Genomic DNA, 19,460 nt, shown 5'->3' on the forward strand with positions numbered 1-19,460 from the left:
AAGACGAACTGAAACGAAACGAGATTGAAAGAGAGCCACGTACACTTCATGAACTTACTAATATAAATACCAGTGGTAGACCCAAGAGGTGGATGATTTATTTTAATTTTAATAGTACAGCATCAGATTCCCTGCTGCTTAGTGCTTTCCCATGATGCCACGCATGGTTTGAATCGATCCTTCAACATCGCCTATAAATAGAGGACATCGGTGGCTTCTTACTCTCATCGCATTCAATTCCATCGAAAAACCAAGCAGCTTGCATAACATCACTCGAGGAAAAGAGAGGAAATGGCAGGAATCATTCACAAGATTGAGGAGGCCCTCCACATTGGAGGCCACAAGGAGGAGGAGCAACACAAGCCGGAGGGCCATGGCCACGACCATGACCACCACAAGAAGCCCGAAGAGCACAAGTCGGAAGGCCACGGCCACAAGCCGGAGCACCACGGAGAGGAGCACAAGGGAGAGAAGATCAAGGACAAGATCCACGGCGGCAATCACGGTGACAAGGTGGAGAAGAAGAAGGACAAGAAGAAGAAGAAGCACGAGCACGGCCATGAGCACGAGCATGGCCACAGTAGCAGCAGCGACAGCGATAGCGACTGAGTTACTTGGTAAAGTTAACACCACGAGTTGCGATCTTGTGTGGCCGTGGTAATAAGTGCAATTTTCTACGAGGCCATCGAGTTCGATGGATATGAAATAACAATCATCGCCCGTCATATTGGCAAATGATGAACAATACTTTCGCCAAGCACACTTATCATAATGCAATTATTGTAAGGTGGAATCAAATCATGGACTTACACATCTACTAGTCGTAACCAGCATGATTATGGCTCAATCGATCTTGTAATTTGACATTTTGGGGGCCCGATCTTTGGTGTCGCAGATGATCAGTAGCGTAGCAGTGAAGAGCACGTCAACGTTATTGGGCTCGTCTCCTTCAGTTAAGCCCCAGAGCTGGTGAAAATAAGTAGACCAAAAAAGAAAAACATGAATGTCGTCAAGATTGTTGTCCTCTTTCTAGTCTTATTTTTTTAAAAATGTATGTTGTGATAGATGTAGATGTGCTCGTGTGACATCACAATGTGGTAGTGCCCGATGTGCCATTTTCGGACGGCAATGTGTTGTTCGATTGGTTTCTTCCAATGTTGACCAATTACATGTGTAGTTTGTTACCAATGTTGACAGTTTTTGTAATGACCAAACAAATCGTGGGTAAGTTTTTTTTTGCTAGAATTGGTGATTTGAAATAATTTGGAAACTCAATTAAAACGAGTTGGGCAGTAATCAGATTAGGTTTGGTAATTCGAAGTCAGAAATCTAACAACTCATGGTTTTGCAAAGGCAGAAATCTAACTTCCACAGTAATGTCCTCAACTCGCGCTAGCTAAAATTACATACTCAAAAAGAAAAAAAATTGTTTTCTAGGCACCTTCGCTCCCCATTTCATAACACGACCCCGAACCCATCCATGGAGATGTTCTTGTCCGTTAGAGCAGCACTCGCCATGTCTCCACGTTGCTCATGTGCCGCGCAAAACCCTAGCCCGTGACTTGATGCGAGCACCCAACTCATGGAGTTGCTCGTCTTTCAGAGGCGACAATCTAAGGAGAAAAAGTGTTAAGAATTTGAGCTCGGGTGGGGTACGGGACGGGTATGGGTATGTGTAGTTGAATTTATATTGTATATAAATGGGTAGGATCGTTGTTTACCCGGCCCGACCCACCCATTTGACCGGCCTACAAACAAGCGAGCTACCGGCCACCTTTTTTATTCATCATCGGTGGTCGAAACTTACCAATCCAAATTTTTTTTTTCTCAAAGGGTATGCTAGAATAGCTCGAGAAAAAAAAAATGAACGATTAGCATGCAATCAACAGTCGGAAAGTTCTAGAGCCATGCCTTTTTATCAGTAAAAAGAGGTGGGAAATGGCGATCAGCGTGGGCGATCTCCTGGAGGTTACCAAGGGAGTTCTGCACCTGCGGCCTGAAAGTTCGATCAATACTATAGGTGCTGCACAAACACGAGAGAGAACCCAAGAAGCCATGATTCGGTTCCTGACGAACTACTTTAAGATTGATTTAATCAACGAAATATACATCCAAGTACATCCTGCACATGTATCTCAAACTAAAACGCACAAAATGTCATGCTCGGGTGCGTCTCAGGTCGGGCTCATAAGTTTGGGCCAAGCCCGAGGGAGAAGAAAGAACGTGCACATGCTGGCTCCACTTATTTCGCGGAACCCGAACAATTCTGATAATATTTTTCTAAAAAGGATTGCTTGTATCGCTCTAAAAAATGAATGAACGAATGGACGAACGAAAAGTATCTTCATCGTCAACAAAAATGTTTAGACATAAATCGCTGTCGATATTGAAAACGTCTTTCACTGACTAATTATCTCAAGCGGCACAAGTGATCATTTTCAGGAAAACGTTCTCTCTAAATCATTCATTTTTCGCGAAACATATCGAGCCTGAGATATATTAACAGTGTAATTGGTCGATATCAGCTAAAAGCCAATCTGGGCACCAAGTGGACCTCGCTGCCGGAACTTCCAATTTTGCTTTTCTTAAACGTAGCACTTGTTGTCATTGAAGCTATCTGCGAACTAAGTAAGATTTCCCATCTGGCAACCAACAGAATACATCTAACAAAGCATAGAGCACAGTCGGGTCGTGGGGCGGAGTCCAAATGGACATGCGCATCAGCAGCAATGACCTGTCGATTCGAGAAGAGTCCAATCATGAAATCACAATTAAATTAGACCAATTTTGTACAATAGAGTTTTCATCTTCGCACATAGTTTAAATGCGACATTAGGACAAATATAATTTCCTAGCATTGTTGCTCTAGGATTCGTTCATTCATTACCCCTCCTCCCCCAGCTCTCTCTCTCTCTTGGTGCCTGGACGGTTTGCTATGTTTTAGACAAGATTGATGTTTTTACCATTTGTCACATGACAGCATAGTTCTAAGGAAGAAAAACAAGACACACAAACACATATTAACGACTTAGATGATCGAGCCGGGGGAGGCGTATCGAATAGTAAATGATAGAGATGGTGAAACTAATCATCCAAAGTGACACATGCATACGTACCGAACAGATCCGTTTGATTTGTCTAATGAAATTTTCGTACGCAGTACATAACATTCTGGATATTGTAACGTTCTGGGCTATGACCTAGGCATTTCTCAATCAAGAGCATACATTTTTAGTCCTTCACACATATTAACGGCTTAGTTTATAGTTAGGGACTACGATATATATATATATATATATATATATATATATATATATATATATATATGGACATGGATAATGCAATGCAACAAAGCGCCAAAACAACAATTCAATTGGATAGGACATTTTTTTTTTCGATTGATCCATTAGGAAAATATGAGCCGGTTTTAGCGCACCCCGACCAGGCCGCCTCCCCGGCTGATCTCAAGGACATGCTCTCTGATTGGCTCGAGCGCATCCAAGGTTTTTTTGGCTTTCGAAGTGCTCCAATGAGGCTCGAAATCAAAGATCGCCGCGAGACGAACAGAACTCTTCTTCACCATTCGAGCACGGCACGTGTCGATAATCAGAGAATACTCGCTAACAAATCTTTGGTACAACCATTGGACCCCCCAGTGGCCACCCTTCCCACTTTGGAAGGAGAAGGCGATGAGTTCGATTCCTTACCTTCTCGGGGAGGGCTTGGGGTGGGGATGCACGAGCGAGGAAGCAAGATTCTAAAAACTACTCACAGCACGTTAGCACACGGTGACTTGTGAATAGAGATACGAATAGAAACAGGACATAGCCAGACAAAAAAAATAAGAAAACGCATCTTTGGTACCGCCCCCTAGTGTAGCCACGCAAGAGAATTCGATGCTCTCTCCGCCATATCGGAAAAGGGATCTTCGTTGTGCGAGCGAATTGGGCGCTTAGCGATGGACCGGTATCGCCCTCAGACGAGGACGCATCGGGGGGGCCCCCCCACCACGACAATCTTTTGATTGGTCCAATCCAAAAATCGACCAATGCGAAACTCGCACGTGGGAACAGACTTCCGCAAAACCACAAGGCTCCATATGGCAAGACGGCCAACGCAAGAGGGCTTCTTCAGCACCATGCTGTTCGGCTGCAACATCAGCCTCTGCCAACCCAAACCCATCCATCCATATCTCTCTCTCGATCGATCTCTCAAGTACAGATGTCTCTTTGCCTTGTCGCTGTCGTTGTCGGAAGGGAATTTGACGATTCGGGACGACAGACAGAGGGACCGAACCTGCCGAGCGCTGACACGGTCAACTTCGCCGAAAGGAATTTTTCCTGGCGCGACGCCGTCCCGTCCCGTCGTCGTCGTCGAGCTTCCCCCCACGGAGATCCCGGGCAAATATGAACGTGGAGCTGGTTCATTTCGTCCCGCCGTGTGCCGGAGTCGTTTTCAGCGACCCATTTCGGCCAATGGGATGCGCTAGCGTGTAGAAAATGGAAGGAAGCAGAAGGGACCCTTCATCGAATAGAAAAATCGCGGTCGCCGCCTTCCTAGGTCGACGGGAGCCTCTTCTCGCTTCTCGGTTTCACACCGTACCCTGCCGTATCGCCCTTTGTCGCGATCCGCGTCGACGATATCTCGAAAAAGTAATTCGCCGGTGTTAATAATAAATCTCAGCCGTTCGATCGAACCATTTTTAAATTATGGCATAAGCTCATTGGGAGTCCTATAATTTGTTACGAAAACGTAATTAAGTCTTAAAATTTTGAAAAAGCGCACTTAAGTCCTAAAAACTTGTCACGGAAGTGCAATTTAAGCTTACAAAACTTTCAGAAAGTGCAATCAAGTCCTAAAATTTCTCAAATTGGTCCAATAAAAATCCTTCTACTGGCTACACTTTGTGAGAGTTTTAGAATTCGAACGCAAGTTTTTGGACCCGATTACACTTTTACGATGAGTTTAAGGACTCAATCGCATTTTCGTGGACAAGTTTTTAGTCTCGCCATATTAAATATATTTTTTTTTCATGGGTCGGATCAGCAGCATCCAGCTGGGGAACGCTGCATGGAACGAGTCAGCATCGTGCTCGGCACCCGACACGTGGCGCCCCGCCATTCGCTGCTGGCCCCCGCCACCCTTCCCAACCTCACTTAAAACCACTACCTAAAAACCACACCCGCCTTCAAGACCCCAGAGAGAGGAAGGAACAAACGAAGGAGCCGCTCGCTGATCGGCCCGATTCCCCCCGCGGCACAGCCTTCGACACGATCCGCGTCGTGAATTTTGCCGGCGCGAATCCTCGACTGTTGGTTCGGGTTCCGAAAATGGACAGGCTCATCAGCTTGGAGCCGTCGAACACGGTGGCCATCCGAATCGAGCCGGGACACAAGTGGCGCGGCGAGCTCACCCTGCGCAACGTCATGTACACCATGCCGGTCGCGTTCAAGCTCCAGCCGGAGCACAAGAGCCGCTACACGGCGAAGCCTCAGTCGGGGATCATAGCTCCGCTCTCGGCCCTCGCCGTGGAGATCACCTACCACCACCCGCCCGGCTCGGCGCTCCCCGAGCCGTTCCCCGCTCGCTGCGGCGGCGGCGGCGGCGACCTGTTCCTCCTCCACAGCGTCGTGGTCCCCGGCGCGGCGGTGAAGAGCCCGAGCTCCACCTTCGAGGTCCCCGGCGATTGGTTCGCCGCCAGGAAGAAGCAGGTGTTCATCGATAGCGGCCTGAGGGTCATGTTCGTCGGCTCGCCGATCATGGTTCGGCTCGTCGCCGAGGGTTCGATGGACGAGATTAGGGAGGTGATGGAGCGGAGCGACCCGGGTTGGAAGCTCGCGGACTCCGTCGACGAGCACGGCCAGACGTTGCTCCACCTGGCCATTGCGCGGGGCCGGGCGGACCTTGTCCAATTGCTTCTTGAATTCGAGCCGTGCCTGGAGGCTCCCAACCGATCGTTGGGATACAGCCCGCTCGAGGCCGCCGCCGCCGCCGGAGAAACTCTGATTGCGGAGCTCCTGTTGGCTCGGCGAGCGAGCATTGAACGCTCGGAGACATCGAACCGGGGCCCTGTTCACCTCGCCACGGGTGGCGGACATGCGGAGGTGTTGAAGCTGCTCCTGCTAAAGGGGGCCGACCTGAATGCTCTCACCAAGGATGGCAAAACGGCCTTGCACGTCGCCGTGGAGGAGCAGAGAAGAGAGTGCGCGAGGCTTTTACTGAGCGGCGGAGCCAAGACCGACGTGCACAACGGCAAAGACGGCGACACGCCGTTGCACATCGCGGCGAGCTATGGGGACGAGGACATGGTGATGCTCCTGCTGCAGAAAGGAGCCCATAAAGACGTCCGCAACAGGTACGGCAAGACCGCCTACGGCCTCGCGGCGGAGCACGGCCACGCGAAGCTCTTTGACGCCCTAAAGTTAGGGGACAGATTGTGCACGGCGGCGAGGAAAGGAGAAGCGCGGCAGATCCACCGGCTTCTCGAGAACGGGGCCGCGATCAACGGCCGCGACCAGCACGGGTGGACTGCGCTGCACCGCGCCTCGTTCAAGGGGCACACCAAGGCGATCAAGGCTCTGCTCGAGAAGGGAATCGACATCGACGCAAAGGACGAAGATGGATACATCGCCTTGCACTGCACGATCGAATCGGGGCACACGAAGGCCGTGGAGTTACTAGTGAAGAAAGGAGCCGACCCGGAGGCAAGGACCAATAAGGGACTGAGCGCGCTGCAGATTGCCGAGTCGCTGGCCTACACGGGGATCTCCAGGATACTCGGGCACGGCGGCGCGTGCAAGGACGGGAGCACCCAAATTGCAGGCGCCGCCGCTTCGCTCTTGGGAGGCGTCCGGGGAGGTGGATCGTTGGGTCGAGACGCCGAGTACGGAGGATTGAAGAAGAAGCAGATCACTCGGAGAAGGAAGGGACTTCGCGGTAGCTTCGATTTGTCCAGGCAAATTGCTGTGCTCTAACCGAGGACTAGAATTGAACGGCACAATTCCAGTTTTGCTTCTGCACATTCTAATTCTTGATTAGGCTCTGTCCATTGGTTCTTTTTTTTATAGCAAAAAGTTGGTGTGGTAGGAGTTCACGCGTGTAGATTCGTTCAGTACATCGTGTCCGTTCTGTAACCTTAGTACATAGTACATGATCATCGCTTGACTCGTGATAATCCTCAATTGTAATCTGGGATCAATCAATTGTATGGTGGTCTGATGGCATTTGTGTATAGCATTTGGTTAAAATAAGCTTGATTTATGTTCTCTTGCAAGTTAGTGCATTATGTTCATAGGGTCAATTTGAGTGATTTGTGGCCATTCGTTATGACTAATCTTACATCAGAATTAATTAATTACATCTAATGATTGAGCCGGTGATCTGATTGTCAGGCCTTCCACTACATTGGCCCTTTTTGGCAAAGCTGGTCTGTTAGGCTAAGTAGCTTGTGTTGTTGGATCAAGATGATTGGTGTATAGATGTTTATATAGGCGATTTCATGTCTCCAATTTATATAGGCGAGGGGCCAGGGGAGGCCATAGTGACCCTCGCCGGCCGCAGACAAGGCGAGATTGTGATGCCTTGCCCAAATCAAGGTAAGGCGACCCTCGGTCAATGGCTAGCCGGGTCGCCGGGCCTCAGCTAGTGGCCAGCAGCCCCCTTGCCACTCCTTGACAAAAAAAAAAGTAGAAGAAAAGCAAAGGAAAAAAGAGAGGAAAAATTTAAAAATTAAAATTTTCAAAAATCATCCACGTCAGCTCTGGACGTATTACATAAACTGGCTAACGTTCACACAGACAATTTCTTGCCTGGATTGGCCAGAATGACTAGATGGTCAAATCGTCAAAGGGTTTTAAAACTAAATTGGTAGAATTGAAATTATTATGATTGAATTTTTTGCCACCACATCACTCAACATATCAATTTTATAAAGCAAGTTTAATTACTTTCACATGATTTAAGGGGAAATGACACAAATTGTTTCTAAACTTTAGCCCAACGTGCAACGTCATTCCTGAACTTCTAATTTGTTCAATATCATTTTTGAATTTTAACCCAATGTGCAATGTTGATCCTGAATTTTTAATTTGTTCAATGTGGTCCATGTACGAAATTGTTCAATATTATCCTTCCATTTATTCAAGTTTAGGGATAATATTGAATATTTTCATATAATCCCGGAACTAGATTGAACATGTACCAAAAGTTTAATTATCATATTGAACAAATTAAAAGTTCAATAACAATATTGCACATTGTGCTAAAGTTCAAAGACCGCATTGAACAAATTAGAAGTTGAGGAACGACATTACACATTGGGCCAAAGTTCATGGACCATTTATGTCATTATCCCAAGATTTAATTACATGTCAGATCCATTTCATGCTCGACCAAAGCCCTGGCTTCACTCCACTCTGTTCATGTTTACCAATTGTCTGACGAACCATGAGCAGAATGACCCAAAGATACCAGACATGATCCAGGTTTGGATCTCTCCCAAAATATCAACCAAACCCAAATATGTATAGCTAGCTAAGGAGAGAAAGAGAGAGAGAGGCCCAACCTATACTCTCTACAAAGCCCACCAGCGTCCGCCGACAATTTGGATCGCATCGCCGTGCAATGTCGCTAAACAGTTTAGCCCCTACTGATGCTTGTAACCATTACCCGGTACGACCCATTCCTAATAGCAATACCAACTCCATCTAATGCCTCGCCTAGTTATTCGCAACCGCCGAATCCGACACACAAATCGTGATGAAAACTAGTTCACTCAATGATCATAGCTTTCGTTTCAGATCACCAAGAGAAAGCTTAGCTAGGACGGTTCAATGACCGAGCGCCATCTATAAGCTATGACTTCAAGCATGACCAACAACACGTGAACTAGCATAAGCTCATACACGATTTGCTCCAACTCCAGGGGAGAGAGATTAGACTAGCGTATCTCTCATACCATAAAGACAAATAAGGTCTTCATAGACGAAAACAAGGAACTTATTTGGATCAACGCCTCTCGCCTATCTCATCGAACTAACTTGTTAATTCGATCTGCACCAAAGTCTCGACAAGATCTCCCTCATTCATTAGGACCAGACATCCCTTCTTATTGTTACATAAGATAAGATACATAGTCGCCATCCGTTGTTGGTGGAAAGAATGCAGCCAGAAAGAGCACAGATAGATGGGTTGGTGATGAAAGCGATGGGTTGAACTCTTATCTGATAGCTGAAACTTTGAAGCTGGTCCTCGTTCTTTTTCTTCTTCTTTGGATTGCGGGGTTGGTGGATTTTAGGTGTTTTTTACCAAGTCTACACCTACTCACCTCGATGAGATGACTTTGCGGATCGCTCGAGTTCGATTAGAAACTTGAAAAATGAAATCACCAACCAACAATTTTGGCAGACTTCTTTAGGGTTTCGGAAACTCGAGGGTGGTCAACCGTTTTACCAAAAACCAGGAGATTTTTTTGGTGCAAACCTACTTCCATCTGTTCCTCCATCAAAAGAAAGAAAGACAGAAAGGAAAATACTCGCGATGCTTTCTCCTTCCCGATCGGTGAAAACAGTTTCCGGTTGATGAGTTACATATACAGACTATCAATATGCAAATTTAAGGTGTGTTTATTTCACCGAAAATATTATAATAAAGGAAAATATATTTAGTCAAAAATCATTTTCAAGAAAAATAGTCAGTTTTCATTTGTTCAGTGGCTTAGAGAAAGTGATTTCTCTTTTGCCATAAAGGGAAGCCGTTTTCCCCTCTATCTAAGCCTGTTGTTTTCAGTTAGTTGAAAACGTTTTCTGTAGATCAATTATTTTTTCATTGTCCAAATACCGAAAAGTCAGACAAAGATTTCTTAAAAATGATTTCCCTTCAAACAAACGGATCCTTAGTCGAAAATAAATATGATGGGAGCTCTAGTTGTGGACGGACAGACAAGAATATGGTCCAAAATATTAACTAAATCGTCTCTGTTTTGCATGTAAATGAGCATGATGGCACACATGGAAGCATATGCATACTTAAAGGAAAGAGAGGGAGGAAAGTGTGCCAGATAGAGAAAATAAGGCGAAGGAGTCAAATGTGTTAGTTGGGAGAAAGAGGGAGAGTATCACAAAGAGCAAGGAGTTGGAGAGAGCAATTAATCGCCTAATCGAACTCATTTAGATTGGAATCGAGTCTCGATTAAGCGGTCGTTACAAAAAATTAGATAAATCAAGTGTTTTCTTTCTGTAATTAGCACCTTGTTATTCTAATGCTTACATATTTAATTGCTTATATTATAAGCAGGTTGGAAACGCATTTGATTGCAAGCAAGAAAATGTGGGGAGCCGATGGGGTGGGTGGGTAGGTTAAGGGAAGGTTGGAGAAATTTACATGGAAAATAGGTGGTGAGTGAGAGGTACCTGTTCTTGTCTTATTCCCTTACCAACCATGGCAACTTATGAAATCCTTCAAACGGTAGCAACTGTGGGATTAGTGTCGTCGCTTGAACGAAAACAAAAGGGGAAAATTAGCACTCGAAAAAAGCGGTGAAATCGGAACGAACATACGATGAATTTTTCTTTTCATGATAGTACCACAATAGAACGCGCGCTGCTCATACCACGATTGTGTTGTATCACTTTTTTTTTTTAGGTGTTGCCCGATCGCTTTTCTTCCCTTTTTCCTGGTCCACCTTCGACGTTGGACTTCAAAAACGAAATTGGCCTTGTATGGTATGAAGAGGAGGAGGAGGAGAAGATCCCCCCCAAAAAAGAAGTGAAGGCGGCAGCATCAACCGACACGATCCTGGAAGGAAAATGAAAGAACATGGTCGTGCGACATCGAGGGGGCTGCCACTGCCAGTTGGTCTGCTGTAAACAACACTTTGCACCACCGACACTCGTTCGTGGTTTCCACTCTAGTTATCGCTGTAAATTCGCGATCGACTTCATCGACCTTATCGAATCGGGACGAGAGAAAGCAACGCGTGTTTTTACTTTTACCGCAAGGCACATTATGTAACATGATGGATGGCCCCCATGTGAAAATATATAATGAGAGTGTTGCTTTGCTTGTTGTTTGCTCCATCTTTGACCAACTTTCCCCAACTCCCCCAGATCAGTACCAGATCAATTTGCGACGTTCGATCGAAGCCCCTCCTCCGATCCCTCATACAGAGAATGTCAACGGAGAACGAAAGACACCACTTTACTTCGTAATCCTGCGACCTCTCGGGAGTTGCGTACAGATCAAAATATTCCCGTTACCTAAGTATACTATGGGGTGATCTTATGTGTAAATAATCTGAGGGTGAACTAGATAATTCGTCTTCTTTTGAAATTGGATTTGGTTAATGGGGAATGAGATTTTAGCAAAGATACCTTGCTTTTGAGAAAAAAAAAAAAACCGAAAAGATCGCGTTGCATTTGAGGGCTATCCCAATGCATTCTCAAATAAAGAGCTCTCGTCTTGTCGGTGTGTGTCGTACTTTTCGGTGATAAATAAGGAATTTACTTAGCTTTGACAACCATTTCAAAAAAAAAAAATTAGGAGATGAAAGAAGCCTGAGCTAGGTTAAAAATGTCACTATGGGCCGTTTGATTCGACTTTGGAGGAATGTAAATACTTTTGGGCTAAATGGGTTTTCCGAAATGCAAGTAGTTTTTGGTAAGTATTTTTTAAAATCAATTTGGGCTAAAGGATTTTTGATAATATTTAAAAAAAAAAAAAGCTCCGGTGGAGCTTAACCACCGGCCACCGCCGCTGGCCAGATCTGGTCGCCGGCCACCGCTGCCTGGGGTCGCGCGACCTCGGCGACCCCAGGCAGCGATTGCCGGGGTTGCGCGACCCCCAGGCGGTGGTCGCCGGTCGAGCTAGCCCTCGGGTCGCCGGCCAGCCGGTCGTCGTGATAACCAGTGCAAGTTGCATTCCGAAATGCAACTTCTCAAAGCACCTCCACCTTTGCATTGACCAAAAGTCCATTGGAGAGCATTTCAAATGCAATTGCATCTTCCCAAAGTGAGTAAAAAAAGTTGCCAAACACCATTTGCATTTAGCCAAGGGACTTTAGAGCCCAAATGAGCATTTCAAATGCTGAACCAAACGGGGCCTATGTAACGCATTCATCATTGGACAATTGGCATGCGAAGCAATTCGGTAACAAAGCTAACTCCAAACACACGTGTCTATGTCTCTGCTTCATTATGTAAAGGTGTATATACACAAATATATAAATATATATTTATATATGATAGTAAATCGAGCAATAATCCATCGGAAAATGCAACCATGACATCTACATTTGAATTTTGTGAGGTGATCAGTTTCACATTTTGTGCGTGTAATTAACATAACCGGTTAAGATAAAATAAAAAATAAAAAAAGCATTTACAGGAGAATTTCTTCCATTTAGGGATAATTACACAAATAATTATTGAATTTCTTCGGGCCCGGACTATATATGAATCATTCGATATTATCTTTCTATTTTGTGTTCGGGAATAATATCTAACATTTTTAAATATAATCTAAGAATTAGATCGAATATCTTATCAAAATCTCAGGGATCACATCATATAAATAAAAAGTTTGGCTATAAAATTGTACACCGTACCAAAAGCTCTCGGATCATTCGAGTCAATCGACCCTTTTTATTTACCCCCAAATGAAAAAGGAAAAGAAAATCAGCCCCCCGGGAATTCGCAAGTCCCGATCCCCCGATCTACCACGCAAAGTCCGCGGTCCACCTCCCGCTCTCTCTCTCTCTCTCTCTCTCTCTCTCTCTCTCTCTATAAAGCGAAACGGGAACGCTTCCCTCACTTCGTGTCTCTCCTCTGTTTCCCTCTCCACCTCGCGAAGAAGAAGAAGAAGAAGCAGAGGAAGAAGAAGAACCAGTCGCAGTCCGCTTCTCTCGCCACGAAGGTAGGCTTCCCTCCTCCTTCCCTTCCTTCCCTTCCCTCCCTCCCTCCCTCCCTCCCTCATCCTCATCCTCTTCTTCTTCGCATGGTTGGCTTCGCTCTTGTTTTGCCCTCACGCGTCCACCTTCCCTCAAAATATTACACCGTCTCGTCCCTTCCCCTTTCGCTTCGCGAGTTTCGCCTCCCTCCCTCGACGCATTTCCCTCTGCAAACTCCGAACGGAACTCCCGCTTTTGGTTCGCCGCAGCTCCGCTCCCCGACCACCCCACCCCCGCACGTGCGTACGTATCGAAGCGGCCATTGTCTTTTCGTCGTCGTCGTCGCGTCTTGTTACGGTGGTGCTGCTGATTGGGGGGGGGGGGTGTCCGTTCAATGCGTGTCGGTGCTTGCTTTGCTCGTTCGTTTAGCGGCAGATCCGGTGCGTTGAGCGCTGTTCTGTCTGTGGCATTTGTGGGTCGCGGATCTGGTGTGCCTTGGTCCCCTCTTCCGCCTTATCGTCTCGCGTGTTGATCTCTGGCGCTCGCGTTCATGGAAGCGCGGTGCGCCCCGCGTGAAATCTCCTGCCGTCCACAGCCGTAGATCTGCGCCCTCTATGTTGTTTGTCTGGGGGGTTGCTGCCGATGAATTCCCGTGTCGTTTTCTGCTTTCACGAGTCAATTTTTTAGTGCAAGTTGATCCAACTGGTTGTCTCATCCCCACGTCTTCATGCAAGTTTCGCAAAATGCACGACTTTTAATGCTCTTAAAGCCCAATTTGCGTTTTTGTCCCCACATTGTATCTCTGCTGCTGACAGGACTTTATCTCCTTGGCTCTAAAATATGGCTGCTTTTGTGTAGTACTTCTCTCGATAGAATTGTTTGCAATATAGATCCATGAAGAGGCATTTTGAGGAGCTCCAGAGTCTCTGTTTTTTCATTATATGAGAGTGGTTTGGTGACCTCTGGCTCCTTGAAGTCAAGATAATTGATCATTTCTTCTGTTGATATGACCCACAGAGACATGGCATCCCACATTGTTGGATACCCTCGCATGGGCCCTAAGAGAGAGCTCAAGTTCGCCCTGGAATCGTTCTGGGATGGGAAGACCAGTGCAGAGGATCTCCAAAAGGTGGCCGCAGATCTCAGATCAGCCATCTGGAAGCAGATGGCTGCGGCCGGCACCAAGTACATCCCCAGCAACACTTTCGCATACTATGACCAGGTGCTTGACACTACCGCGATGCTCGGAGCTGTGCCTCCCAGATATGGCTGGAAAGGTGGTGAGATTGGATTCGATGTTTACTTCTCCATGGGCAGAGGAAATGCCTCTGCTCCTGCTATGGAAATGACCAAGTGGTTCGACACCAACTAGTAAGTTATAAAGTCGTCTCATGCAGCACGTCTTTGATCATCTGTGGTTTTATTCTCGATAATTGACAAATGTCTTTGGTGTTGATCCAGCCACTACATTGTCCCTGAGTTGGGTCCTGATGTCAAGTTCTCCTATGCTTCTCACAAAGCCGTCAATGAATATAAGGAGGCTAAGGCGGTATGCAACTATGTTTTTTTTTATTTTTTTTAAATGTATATTGGAAGGTTATAGGATTATGACGAATCATGACATATATTAAACTGTTAAATTCAAGTAACTAAGATTATAATGCTTAGTCGGTAGACTTTTTTACCTCTATGGTGACAAGCTCCATAAGTGCAAGTTCACTTTGATTATGAACCTTGAGAAACATCTGCCATTTGGCCTATCCTTTGTGTTATCCTATTAGAGGAGCTGATAATTAATGCAATGATGTTAATTTGAATAAAATAAGTATGTGGCATGTGTTGTCTCCTTCCATCTAAAGGTTTATAGTCTATTGTCCATGAAGCTGATGGTATTTAGTATGATATAAAATTGGAAGATTTATACATTTTTACGTTTGGATTCGTTTACACAGACACATTGCAAATGTATAATTCAGTTCTTTCATTCATTTGGCACACCAAGATATGCATGAACACATGGCATGGATCAGTTCTTGACTCTGTTGTTTATGCAGCTGGGAGTGAACACTGTTCCGGTCCTTGTTGGTCCAGTCTCCTACTTGCTGCTTTCTAAGCCTGCAAAGGGTGTTGATAAGAACTTCTCTTTGCTTTCACTTCTTGGAAAGATCCTTCCAATTTACAAGTGAGAAATTGAATTTCTCAAAAAGAAAAATAAGAGTTAGTAATTTTGCGTTGTTGGAGTATAATGACTAATTTCATTGGTTTATGATGCTATGTAAACATACAGGGAGGTTATCTCTGAACTTAAGGCTGCTGGGGCTTCTTGGATTCAATTTGATGAGCCGACCCTTGTGATGGATCTTGATTCTCACAAGTTGCAAGCCTTCACAGAAGCCTACGCGCAACTTGAATCATCCCTCTCTGGTTTGAATGTCCTTATTGAGACCTACTTTGCTGATATCCCTGCTGAGGCCTACAAAGTCCTTACATCTTTGAAGGGTGTTACTGGGTTTGGATTTGATTTGGTTCGTGGAACTAAGACCCTTGACTTGATCAAGGGTGCATTTCCTAAAGGCAAATACCTCTTTGCTGGAGTGGTTGATGGTAGGAATATCTGGGCAAATGATCTTGCTGCATCTCTGAGTACCTTGAATGCTCTCGAGGGCATTGTGGGCAAAGGTACAATACCACCCTACTTATACTCGGCACTACATTTGTCTTGGCATGCATTCGTTATGAGTTGTTGGATTCTGATTTCTGATTAATTGTTTGTCCCTCCAGACAAGCTTGTGGTCTCCACCTCTTGCTCCCTCTTGCACACTGCTGTCGATCTAGTTAATGAGACCAAATTGGATAAGGAAATCAAATCATGGCTTGCTTTTGCTGCTCAGAAGGTTGTTGAAGTGAATATGTTGTCAAAGGCATTGGCTGGGCAGAAGGATGAGGTATTATTACTTGTTCTTTTGCTCAATAAGTCCCGTCAAAGCATCATGGTACCTGGCCATTGTTGAGGTCAACAGTCATTTATAGGTTCCTTCTTGACAATCAACAGATTAAACAACTAGTCTGTGATTAGGGCTTGACCTTGACTTGTGATCAAATTAGTGGAAAAGATGTGATCTTGCTCTTCTGTACTCTTCTTGTATCGAACCCTTGCTCAATAGCCGTGGCTCTCTGTTCAGGCATTTTTCTCTGCTAATGCCGACGCTCAGGCCTCAAGAAGGTCCTCACCACGGGTGACTAACCAGGCTGTTCAGAAGGCTGTAAGTTCATTGGATTCTGCTTCTGTATCTCTCTGTCTTTAATGCTACCAAACAAGTTTTAATATTGTTTGAACGGCTTGATGTTCTCTATTTCAGGCTGCTGCTTTGAAGGGTTCTGACCATCGCCGTGCTACAAATGTGAGTGCTAGGCTTGATGCTCAGCAGAAAAAGTTGAACCTTCCTATCCTCCCAACCACCACCATTGGATCCTTCCCCCAGACCGTGGAACTCCGAAGAGTCCGCCGTGAATACAAGGCCAAGAAGTAAGTGAATCTAATTTTTCACTGTGTTTCTGCTGTCCATTTGTAATTTGAGAGATTTGTCATCCTCATAATTGACACCATTAACCGTGAATGCTTAATAGGATTTCTGAGGATGAATACGTCAAGGCCATCAAGGAGGAAATCAACAAAGTTGTCAAGCTTCAAGAGGAGCTCGATATTGATGTTTTGGTTCATGGAGAGCCTGAGGTCAGCTTTATTACTTGGGTTACATCTCTACCATATTAGCGATGACGAAAACAATGAAGAGGAGAAAGTTTTGACCAGAATAAAAAGAAATCCATGAATGGTTGTGCACGCCATATACTTTTAAGTCTTCCACTCTATCTAATTGGGATTATCTTGATTGCAGAGAAATGATATGGTTGAGTACTTTGGCGAGCAGTTGTCTGGTTTTGCCTTCACTGTCAATGGTTGGGTGCAATCTTATGGCTCTCGCTGTGTCAAACCTCCGATCATCTATGGTGATGTGAGCCGCCCCAAGCCAATGACCGTTTTCTGGTCCTCTATGGCCCAAAGCATGACTGCCCGCCCAATGAAGGGAATGCTTACTGGCCCCGTCACCATTCTGAACTGGTCCTTCGTAAGAAATGATCAGCCCAGGTACAGATGAACACAAACCAAAAATTTCGATGAGCACAAGATGTTGGTCGTTTTTTGGCTTTCTTGGCGAGAAATTCTTTAACATGACAGTGGGTTGTTCTTGCAGATTTGAGACTTGCTATCAGATTGCCTTGGCCATCAAGGATGAAGTGGATGATCTGGAGAAGGCCGGTATCAATGTCATTCAGATTGACGAGGCTGCTCTTAGAGAGGGTCTTCCCCTTAGGAAGTCCGAGCAGTCATTCTACTTGGAATGGGCCGTTCACTCCTTCAGGATCACCAACTGTGGCGTGAAGGACACTACTCAGGTTCTCTCTCTCTCTCTCTCTCTCCCAGCCGGCTCACATTTCATGTCTCAAGATCTAACTGATGCATTCGAACCGTCTTTACCGTTCTTAGCTAATTTTGCCTCTTTCCAACTTTTCCCAGATCCATACCCACATGTGCTACTCCCACTTCAATGACATCATCCACTCCATCATCGACATGGATGCCGACGTCATCACCATCGAGAACTCCCGTTCCGATGAGAAGCTGCTCTCGGTCTTCCGCGAGGGAGTGAAGTATGGTGCCGGAATCGGCCCCGGTGTGTATGACATCCACTCCCCGAGAATACCATCGACCGAAGAGATCGCCGACCGAATTAACAAGATGCTTGCGGTGCTTGAGAAGAACATCTTGTGGGTGAACCCTGACTGTGGACTGAAGACACGCAAGTACCCCGAGGTTAAGCCTGCCCTCAAGAACATGGTTGCTGCCGCCAAGGTACTCCGCACCAAGCTCGCGAGCGCCAAGTGAGCGATATTCAAGTCGGGGAGTTTAATCCTCGATGATGATTCAACGGTTACCTACTAATACAATCAAGAAAAGCCAAGATTTCGCTATTGGATTTAATAATCGGGGTCAACGTAATGTTAGGAGGTTTGATGCCACCCTTGAGGGTCTTTTTTTGCCTTTAATTCCGCTTATTTTTCACTATTCCAAAATTTTTCCCTTTGGCTGTACGCATCGCTTTCTTTGGAAAGAAAGAAATTGCTTTCTGTACCAGTTAGTGCGCCGAGGGCAATTTTCACATGAATTTTTACGTATTCTACTTGTTGATTCCACAACCCCCGGGCAGAAACATCTCGATTGGCAAAACAAAGGCGATGACCGCTCCATTGGATGTACCTGAGATGGGTTCATGCGCCGGTCCCGAAAATCCGATGTGGCACCTCCATGGCTCCATGTTGGAGAGCAAATAGGCTGACGTGACCGAGCATGAATACGCTCTTAACATGAAGAATGACAAAAACAAATGATCTGACGACGTAACGCTTTCATGATGCGCTTCTAAAATTTACGAGGGGCACTCAAACGGTTAATAACGCGCGAAAGAAGTCGTGGACAATTAGAAAAGAGCTCGGAAAAATTATTCAAAAAATCGTAAACCTGCTGTACAGTGGTCAATTCAATCCTACATTTTTTTAATTGTACCAGTTTAGTTATATATATTTTAACGATTTGCTAATTTAGTCTTTTCGATTAATTTTTTATTAATTTTTGTTGAAAATCACTGACATAGATGTTGGTTGTTCGACCTAGCATGATCGGCGCTGACATAAATAATCTTTGCAAATTTTGTTTTTTCATAGAGATGTCTCCTGTGTAATCGGTAATATGTGAAAGTATCAATGTAATTTCATAGTCACTTGGTTTGAATGGTAACACAAAGAACATAAGTCAGACGATGGAACGGGAAGATTATTTTTTCTTATTGCCCTTCCATTGGCTGGGGCCGCGGCGTTGGCCGGCCACATAGGCCAGCGAGGGCCTCGCGAGGCCACCAGCCCTCAATAGAGGAGCAAAAAGAACAAAAAAATTAAAATAAAAAAAATCAATAAAGGGTTAACACCACGAAAAATCCCAAACTAGTACAGTTGTGACAATTTTACCACAAACTACATTTTTTACCACAAAAAACCCCAAACTGGTACACCTGTGATAAATTTTGACTACGAAAAACCCCAAACTGGTACATTTGTGACAAATTTACCTTCCGTTAATTTCTGTTAAATTGAATTAATACCACAAAAAATAACAAACTGGTGCACCTGCGATAAATGGGGGGTAAAACATAAAACTGATACATCAGTTAACTATCGTGTGTCATTTAACAAAGCAATTTGACCGTAAAATTTAAAGGAAACAAATTGAGAGTAAATTTGTCACAAGTGTATCAGTTTGGGATTTTTGGTGGTCAAAAAAATTAATTTGGAATAAAATTCTTACAGATGTACCAGTTTGGTGTTTTTCATGATATTAACCCATAAAATAAAAATTCAGGAAATTTAAAAAAAAATTGTAAAAAGTATCCATGTTAACAATTTTCGTCCAATTTGGCCAGAAAAACCACATTGACAAATCATCAAAACATTTAAAACTAAATTA

The 19,460-nt window shown here is 45.0% G+C and overlaps 5 protein-coding genes across 5 annotated transcripts in view; 4 read left to right on the forward strand and 1 right to left on the reverse strand.

Annotated features, from left to right (window-relative positions):
• The window catches only part of LOC115674597 (uncharacterized), a 96,208-nt gene that overhangs the window by 1,184 nt on the left and 75,564 nt on the right, over positions 1–19,460 (forward strand). The window lies entirely within an intron of this gene.
• Positions 195–1,188, forward strand: LOC115674704 (protein SRC1-like). The gene is made up of 2 exons (XM_030597187.2): positions 195–617; positions 896–1,188. The coding sequence occupies exon 1, from the start codon at positions 292–294 to the stop codon at positions 607–609; it is 318 nt and encodes a 105-aa protein (XP_030453047.1). The 5' UTR covers positions 195–291; the 3' UTR covers positions 610–617; positions 896–1,188.
• Positions 2,494–3,648, reverse strand: LOC130140956 (uncharacterized). The gene is made up of 2 exons (XM_056321464.1): positions 3,437–3,648; positions 2,494–2,734 (listed from the first exon to the last, which is right to left on the reverse strand). Exons 1-2 carry the CDS (start codon positions 3,581–3,583, stop codon positions 2,522–2,524), a joined length of 360 nt encoding a protein of 119 aa, XP_056177439.1. The 5' UTR covers positions 3,584–3,648; the 3' UTR covers positions 2,494–2,521.
• On the forward strand, positions 5,325–7,054 carry LOC115674702 (protein VAPYRIN-like). The gene has a single exon (XM_030597182.2). It carries the CDS (start codon positions 5,331–5,333, stop codon positions 6,972–6,974), a length of 1,644 nt encoding a protein of 547 aa, XP_030453042.2. The 5' UTR covers positions 5,325–5,330; the 3' UTR covers positions 6,975–7,054.
• On the forward strand, positions 13,901–18,129 carry LOC115674868 (5-methyltetrahydropteroyltriglutamate--homocysteine methyltransferase 1). Its single transcript, XM_030597386.2, has 11 exons — positions 13,901–14,254; positions 14,345–14,432; positions 14,938–15,065; positions 15,171–15,562; positions 15,665–15,828; positions 16,066–16,146; positions 16,243–16,409; positions 16,511–16,616; positions 16,780–17,030; positions 17,137–17,338; positions 17,460–18,129. The coding sequence occupies exons 1-11, from the start codon at positions 13,905–13,907 to the stop codon at positions 17,826–17,828; spliced, it is 2,298 nt and encodes a 765-aa protein (XP_030453246.2). The 5' UTR covers positions 13,901–13,904; the 3' UTR covers positions 17,829–18,129.

The sequence above is a fragment of the Syzygium oleosum genome, unplaced genomic scaffold (assembly GCF_021117445.2).
Source record: "Syzygium oleosum isolate NSW1041296 unplaced genomic scaffold, Sole_v2.1 Sole_v2.23, whole genome shotgun sequence".
NCBI classification, from domain to species: Eukaryota; Viridiplantae; Streptophyta; class Magnoliopsida; order Myrtales; family Myrtaceae; genus Syzygium; species Syzygium oleosum.

Excerpts from the sequence above, each read along its gene's own strand:
- LOC115674702 (XM_030597182.2), top strand. The coding sequence starts at position 5,331 with ATGGACAGGCTCATCAGCTTGGAGCCGTCGAACACGGTGGCCATCCGA.
- LOC115674868 (XM_030597386.2), top strand. The coding sequence starts at position 13,905 with ATGGCATCCCACATTGTTGGATACCCTCGCATGGGCCCTAAGAGAGAG. Across the intron at positions 16,147-16,242 it reads ACCAGGCTGTTCAGAAGGCT|GCTGCTGCTTTGAAGGGTTC; the intron begins GTAAGTTCATTG and ends TCTCTATTTCAG. Across the intron at positions 16,410-16,510 it reads CGTGAATACAAGGCCAAGAA|GATTTCTGAGGATGAATACG; the intron begins GTAAGTGAATCT and ends AATGCTTAATAG.
- LOC130140956 (XM_056321464.1), bottom strand. The coding sequence starts at position 3,583 with ATGGTGAAGAAGAGTTCTGTTCGTCTCGCGGCGATCTTTGATTTCGAG. Across the intron at positions 2,735-3,436 it reads GGGGAGGCGGCCTGGTCGGG|GTCATTGCTGCTGATGCGCA; the intron begins GTGCGCTAAAAC and ends TCGAATCGACAG.
- LOC115674704 (XM_030597187.2), top strand. The coding sequence starts at position 292 with ATGGCAGGAATCATTCACAAGATTGAGGAGGCCCTCCACATTGGAGGC.